At 42.5% G+C, this 7,700-nt stretch overlaps 1 protein-coding gene across 1 annotated transcript in view; it reads left to right on the top strand.

The window, feature by feature from the left end:
- The window catches only part of CREBBP (CREB binding protein), a 232,906-nt gene that overhangs the window by 142,904 nt on the left and 82,302 nt on the right, over positions 1–7,700 (top strand). The window contains exons 7-9 of the mRNA XM_019507551.1: positions 726–825; positions 2,114–2,260; positions 2,901–3,018. Coding sequence (XP_019363096.1) covers positions 726–825; positions 2,114–2,260; positions 2,901–3,018 — 365 coding nt within the window. The remainder of the gene's footprint in view (positions 1–725; positions 826–2,113; positions 2,261–2,900; positions 3,019–7,700) is intronic.

The raw sequence follows: 7,700 nt of genomic DNA, 5'->3' as shown, positions 1-7,700 counted from the left end.
TTCTCTCAGTTCCCACAGGACTAGCAAGAAAACAAAAATGCAACAATAAAGAAATAAAAAAAGTTAAAATAACCAACTTAATTGCAACCTAACTCCAAAAACTAGGGCATTTCAGGGTGTACAAATACTTGTGTATAGTACTCTGATCAAATAGAATTTTTGGTCAGGTTCTGTTCATAGAATCAGATTGACACACATTTTGATTCTAAACATTTTTGTTTGCACCGTTAAAAAAAAAAAATTAGGAGGTTCAATTTGCACTAGCTATCTCTAATTACAGGAGTTTAAAAAAAATACAGTGATTAAACAGTCCAAGTATTCTGTTAGCATTTACCATTTACTTCTGTTGAGAGATGAAACTGATAAATAATTCTGTTGTTTGATAAGACATGTAAGTTGTTTCAAAATTGTTCCATTTCCGCAAGTACTGTGTACCTTGTGTTTTTCTGAAAGAGAAATTATTACTGCTCTGTTCAGTTCGCAGCTCTGTAAGCCCATCTAAAATATCATGCATTTAAGATGCTTGCTTTCAGGTTTTAATTTCCATTAATATAATTTAAGGAAAATACATTAATACATACATTTAAAAAAAAGTTTGCCTAATAAATGCATTATTGCTTGTTTCTCCTTTCTTAACAAGTAAAATTTACTAATTACCATTTGTTTGCCATTTTGTTACCAAAATTGTGAAGTGTACACCAATTGTGTTTACTGTTCTTTCAAAGGAGCAAACCAGATGAATCTTCCTGCAGGGGGAATAACAACAGACCAGCAAGCTAATCTGATTTCAGAAACTGCTCTTCCAACATCTCTTGGGACAACAAAGTAATGCATGTTTTAAATACTTGTTCAATTAAATCTGTGTTTGCATATACTATGAATGTATAAAGTAGAAAGCATATTTGATAGTCTGATTGTATCTACTGTAAATCATATTGCAATAGTGAATCCTATCTTTTAACCACAAACTTTTTCCTTACTTTCATTCCAGTGCTACCATTTCCCCAAGTCTTTATGCAAAAATAAATTTTTGGAACTATGTATTCAGTAGGGCTGTGCAAAGCTTCAGTCGTTGATTCAATTCAGAGGAGACTTGGCCCAATTCGGCAGCCAAATCTCAGAATCGAATCAGGAGACCCATTAATTTGTCTGAATCTAATCGGAAGCCTGCGATTAGATTCAGAGAGATTCGATGATTAGCCATAGACACAGCTTTGTTTTTTCTACATGCTTCAAGGTACCAGGCACGGCTCGTGAATGCTGAGATGGTGGGGCGGATGGAACGTCTCATGGGAGCACAGGGGGACGGGTCTCCAGTGTGTTCGGTGGAGGACTTAGAAGTGGACTAGAAGTACTTCTGGTTCATTTCCAGGTCCACCGAGGGGAACCCAGGGTCCCCCTGTAGCCAATCCCTGAGCCGGGAGGGCATGGGGGGATCCCCCACACGCTGAGCAGTGGACCCAGAATCGGACCAGAAGTATTTCTGGTCCACTTCCAGATCTGCCACTGAGCACATTTGGCGGGGGGGAGTGCACGCTTCTTGTGGAATGCTCCATCTGCCCCACCACTTCAATGTTCATGAGCTACGCCTGGTACCTTGAGGTATATAGAAAAAACATATAAAGCTGTGTCTATGGCTGAATCACTGATTCTCCGAATCAGAATCAAATCTTCAGATTTGGCTGAATCAAAGTCAGGGCAGTGATCTAAATCAGCGAATTGAATCACTGTCCCCCGAATCTGGCCAAATCTGAATCAAATACTGCCTGCTTCGTACACCCCTAGTATTCAAGTTCAACAGAAGAATGCTTCCTCCTCTTAGGAAACTTACATATTTAGTAGCTACAGCTATATATTTCGCTAGTTGTCTGCGATATTTTCTTCGACTTATTCCGGTCTCTTAACTACATCTTAAATATGTCTGTGATCGTGAATGTAGCTTATTTTCATTTCTTCACTCATAGTCATGCATTTCACTTATTTCTTTCTTGTCCTGAAATGAGAATTACAAGTCCTTTTATTTTCAAATGAATCTTTTTCAGACATCTAATTTTATAGTTGTAATCCACATACTACTGCACTGTGCTAGTTCTGCGTTTGTCCTTCTTTCTAGCCCACTAATGAATGATGGCACAAATTCAGGCAATGTTGGTAACCTCAGCTCAATGCCGACAGCTGCACCTCCTTCCAGTACTGGAGTAAGGAAAGCGTGGCATGAACATGTCACTCAGGACTTGCGTAATCATTTAGTGCATAAACTGTAAGTGTTCATCATGACTGCCTGTTTTTACATTTCTTGACTTGTAACTGTAAGAATTGAAGCATCCAAGTTGAGAATTGGATTCAAAGGAACCATTGCTAATCAGTAATAAGGTTTGATGTCACTATCTCATAGCTCAACAGGTTGCAACTGCAGCATTACTAGCTGAAAAGTCAGTATCGGATGCATGAAGGTCTACAAGAAGTCTGCATGATATGGTGATCTTAAGTCAGTTTTCACTGAAGTAATGTGCACACTAGTACAACTTTTGTCAGTGGTTTTTACAGTAGTACTTTTGCTCATCTGCTGAGAACTCAGACTGCTGTTAAGCTTTCTTAACTCTGCACACCATCTCTCCAGTTCAGTGTTAAATCACAGTGAGTAGACAGTGCAGGCAGACTGGCGCAGCTACTTGCACTGTCTGTTTTAGCAAATAGAGAATTTCCATCACTAAGTTTGTTTAACAAGTAATTAATTTTAAAATTTATTTTAACAGTAGGAGAATGGCTTGGCATTGATTCTCTTTCAGAAAGCTTTAATATATCCCATGTTCTCCTGTACAATAGATATGTGAAGTTGTTATAAAGTTGCCTAAATTCTAAAAGACTTTTAAAATTTATATACTCTTTTTTTTGTGTAGTGTCCAAGCCATCTTTCCCACTCCTGACCCAGCAGCTCTGAAGGATCGCCGCATGGAGAATTTGGTGGCTTATGCCAGGAAGGTCGAGGGGGATATGTATGAATCGGCTAACAGTAGGGTATGTTGTCTCAGTGCAGATACTTGCTGTTAGCAAACTGTATAATATTAAAAATGTGATGCATACAATGCAAACTATGGAGAACCTTTGGCTATGCCGTGGAAGTAACCGTGTTTTCAGTGGGTTTTATACTGTTGTAAAGCAGGTAACAGACTGAACTGCTTGTGCAGTTTTTATTTGTCCTTGCTGTAGCAGTTATTCTTTCACCAAACCAGAGTCACTACTGGAAATGTTTTTCTATTGGAGGAAGGTCTACTGAGTAAATTTTAAATTCTTAGGAGACTCCTTTATAGAATACAAAGAAGTTCAATATATTTCATTATTCTTCTTCAAGTGTTGAAGTAGATCCTCATTCTCTGAATAAAGCAAGCACCCTAGCACTACTGTTTCCCTTACTGTCTTTCTGTTTTTGGTCCACATTCCCTCTTTGGTCTGAATTGTTTCAAAAAGTTTTGAAGGCTTTTCTGTGCCTGTGTGGTTAGAAATTCTGTGTGGGATTCAGACAGACTGCTTACCTTCCCCTGTTTGCAGGCTTGTTAGAATGTTTTTCCTTTTTTTTGGCTTTGAACTTATCCAGTGGAGGTAGAGATGGCCAACAAAATCAGCTTTGATCCACTTGCCTCATAATATTTCACAGTGTCAGTATTTGTCTTTGCCTCTTACCACTGAGGAGTAAAGGGACTTATTAAGCCCAGTTAAATGTAACAGATTAATGACTGAAATGTGATTCTTTAACTCCAGAGATCCACTAACTGAAAACAGCTTCCTTTAGCCTGGCAAAAGTAATAACAATCTCCTTAGGTAATGAGAGCAATCATTGAGGCCTTTCCAGATCAGAAGCCTGATGTCAGTTTTTCTCGGTTGAGATGCCACAGTGCAAGGAGGTATATGCTCTCTTCCCCCTGTTCAGCACCCTGCACTGTCTGTTCCCAGCATACTGCAGACAGCCCCCCTCCTCTGGGGACTGCTGTTGCCTTCCTCAGCAGCCCATGTTCTGGCCACCCCCGTGCTCCAAACTGTGTTCTCCTGTGGGCAAATGGGCACAGTTCCTTCTCCCATGCCCTCAGGGCTTTCAGGAGAGGTTGCTGGGACAGTAGCTTCAGTTGCTGGCATGCAAGAGCTTGGAAGAGCAGCCTTGGTGGTGGAGCCACCCTTTTCCTCTGAAATACATCCTAGGATTAAGGAGAGGGCAGATCATGGAAAGAGCATAGCAAGGTGGGGTAAGATCCTACTTCCATCACCCTCACTTGGTACCAGCTAGATCAGTGGTTCAGGTATCAAGGCACCCTTCCACAACTTTTCTAAATTTAGATTATAGCTCAGTGATTCTTAACCAGGGTGATGCTAAATTGTAAAAAAAAAAAAAAAAAAAAAAAAAAAAAAAAAAGTTATGGGGGAGTGTTTTAAGGCTACAAAGGTTGAGAACCACAGCCTAAGAAGAAAGATGTTAACTAGGTACAATATATTTGTTAACCACATTCCAGGTGACAACTGCAAATTAAGAGGCAGCAGTGGCAAATTACAGTATCCTTGTCTAGCCTTCTTGGATCATCTAAAAGAGCAGAATTTGGAACATAAGTCTTCTATCAGAGCCAGGGGTGCCCAGCCATTTTATAGCCATGTATCTGATGCTGCTCTCAGGTCAATATCAGGTGATGTTTTGTTTGTCCTAGTTAAAGGTTTCATGTGCACATTCAGATTTGGGAGAATTCTTCCAGATTTGTTTTCATGGTAGAAAAACTTACCTGGAAATGGTGGGCCCTTGAAGAGCTGAGGGCATGCAGAGCTAATGCTGCACAGCCAGGGGACCCCTGACCACACATATTGGGGTACTCTGTTAACTCCCTCAGTCTGCCTAGAGACAGATGGCAGCAGTATACAGGGCAGCCCTGATTGGCTGACCCAGTCTGTTCAGTCAGCCTGTCTCCTTGCAGCAGTAGGATTGTGGAAGAAAAGTGGTCTGCTCTCTGCTCTTTTGGAGCAGCAGAGTCCAAGGAGCAACACAGTCTCCATAGAGTGGGGGGTGGGAACAAAGCACCCTAGGATGAGGGAGGACTGTGCTGTGGCTTCTTTTGGTAGAGAACATGTACAGACATTTGGTCTCCCAAGAGAAACTCATGAGTGATTTAACCCTGCTTGTTCCCAGGTTATTTTTCTCTGGGAGAGAAGTCCTGAGCTTTTGTACACTCATGGTTTCTCCTAGGAGATCAGTGACTCTTCCAAGAGAAAATGAATGTTCCCCCCCACCCCCACTGGGGCAGTTCCCTCCCCCCCAGTTGCTGAGTGGTCATTGGGGGGCATGTGCCCCCCTTTCCCCCAGACTAAGGTGGCACCAGTTGCGCATGCTGCTTCTAAAAAGACCTCTCAAATCTCTGGGTTAGGCATATACCAGGAGGTGTGTTTCTAAGATGGGAATCCAAACACTCTTACCAGAGGCTGAACAGTGAGGAGTTCATCTAGAATATTTAGTTCCAGGCAGTGAATTGTAAGGCATGGTTAAGAGATGCTAAATGTTCTATCTTGTGGATTTACACTTTTTCTTCTTTTGAGAACTACTGATTCTACTCCTTGACAACTGGAAATAGAATAATGTGATGGGTCATAGGAAACAATTGACTTTGCCCTGCTCTCCACAGCATGCACTTCCCTTCACCTGTCCTCTTTTTTTTTTTTTAGGAGAATTGTCTAACTTATTTCCAGGGAAGTAGAACGTCCTCTCACATCTAGAGAAGTTAGACATAGAGGTGGGTTACTGTGCTGCACAAGCATGAGGGACTTCAGTTATTTTCTTCTGACCAAGAGAGAAGATCTCTCTCTCATCATGGATCAGAGACATTTGGACAAAAAAGCCAAAAATTGAAGCTCCCTGTTGTAACATTAATCTTTATTATCATACCTTTTACTCCATGGAGTTGGATAGGGGCGCTCAGTTTGAAGGATGCCTAGTTCCTTAGTGCAGTCTATCTAGCTTATGGGAATATTATACAGTCTTGTTTGGGGGTACAGATGTGAAAAATCACTCCTGCTTCAGTGTGTTAGTCCATTTTATCTCTGTACAACACCACAGACCATAAGTCTGTCTACAATGGCAGTTTTGTTCAGACATTGTCCACGCTTATTTAAATGTTGTGTTGGTTAGAGCACATGCACCACAAATAGTCTTGGCCTGTTCAGAAAGTGTTATATACTCCTCCCTGTGGCTTCTCATACACTATAAGATATACTTTCAGCCCACAAGAGATGGGAATAAATGAAACCCTGTGAGCCTTCATGACAATGAAGGTTTTCTTTGCAGAGGACACGTTCCATAACATGATGATTTTTTTTTTCTCTGAGATCACAGCCTTGGAGAGTCAGATAATTCTTTTGGCTGCAGTGCCTCATGGCTCTTGCATTTTGTGATACTTTCTCAGAAGTTTCAATTGTCGAAAGAGCTTATTGCCAAGAGCTACAGTATTCCTACCTTAGCAGCTTGATGGTTCTAGTACAAGACCTCAAAGCAGTCAGGACTGAGCACTGTAGAGAACACGTCTGCTGCAGGGTTTCTTATTTCCCAGGCAAACTAGACCACCTCTCTCCTTGGTTTCCTTCTGTGCCCACAACTGTACCTTGGAAACCTTCCACTCTCCTATTAACATGAAAGTTCATGCAGCCCTACCTCTCCTTCAGACATGTCAGCTAGAGGCTTAGCTCAAGATGGCGGGGGCAGCTGCAGTTTCATTATGTCTCTGAACTTTTATGATTTTTCGGTCAGCACTGCAAAAATAGTTTCCCTTCACTGATTTGGTAGTATACTCCAATTCTTCTCTCACAACATTACTTTTAATCCTCACTTTACCTTCTCTTCATCAGACTTTTCTTCCTCTGTGTTCCTTCCACCATCTCCCTCACTTGCTTTCTTAGTATTATTCATGTTTATAATAAAAATAAAGTAGAATAAAAAACTCAACAAAGTAAAGCACAGAACTTGTATGAGTGCATCCAAACCAATACTGTGTTCGTTCTGCTTGTGTTATTCCCCTTAATTATACTCTTCTCTGTTTAGACTGTATGGGTTTAGGCACACATTACTTTTGTAGTGCTTTGCGTGCACTTTATTCTAATGCTATAAAAGCCTTAGTCTGTCTGGCTGTCCATAGTGCTTTATTCGCACTCTGATTGGCTGACTGAAACAACCAGAGTGCTTCAAGAGTGTTTAGACAGGAGACGGCATGGCAAAGTGCTGCCATGACAGTGGGTGTGGAGTCGGGAGGGGCCAGGCCAGCACAGCTGGCCTGCCCTTCCCCCTCCTCCCCTGCTCCCTGCAGGTGACAGAGCAGGGCTGAAAGCAGGGGACGCATAGCTGCTGGGCCCCAACAAAAGCCAGTGTTTAGGGGTGGGCCACGGTGGCAGTGACCCACCACCACTGCCATGCCCCAACAACAGTCCTGAAGGAGGGTGGGGGAAATGAGCCCAGCCCTGAAGTGGCGGAGGTGAGGGTGGTGGTTAGGGGAGCAAGGCCTGACACACCATGACAGCAGGGAATGCGCTGCCAACAGTTAGGAGGGAGAGGAGTGGGGAGGGGAGGCAGGTGGACACAGGTGAGGGGGACCCAGAACATGGGCAGGTGGGGGGCAGGCGCAGACCGGAAGTGGCAGGGGAGAGGGGGAATAGGCCTGGACTCGAAGCGTGGGGGATGAAAG

This window comes from Gavialis gangeticus, unplaced genomic scaffold (genome assembly GCF_001723915.1).
Source record: "Gavialis gangeticus isolate Ggan-Ray unplaced genomic scaffold, GavGan_comp1, whole genome shotgun sequence".
NCBI classification, from domain to species: domain Eukaryota; kingdom Metazoa; phylum Chordata; order Crocodylia; family Gavialidae; genus Gavialis; species Gavialis gangeticus.
This window is presented reverse-complemented; position numbering and strand designations above follow the sequence as displayed.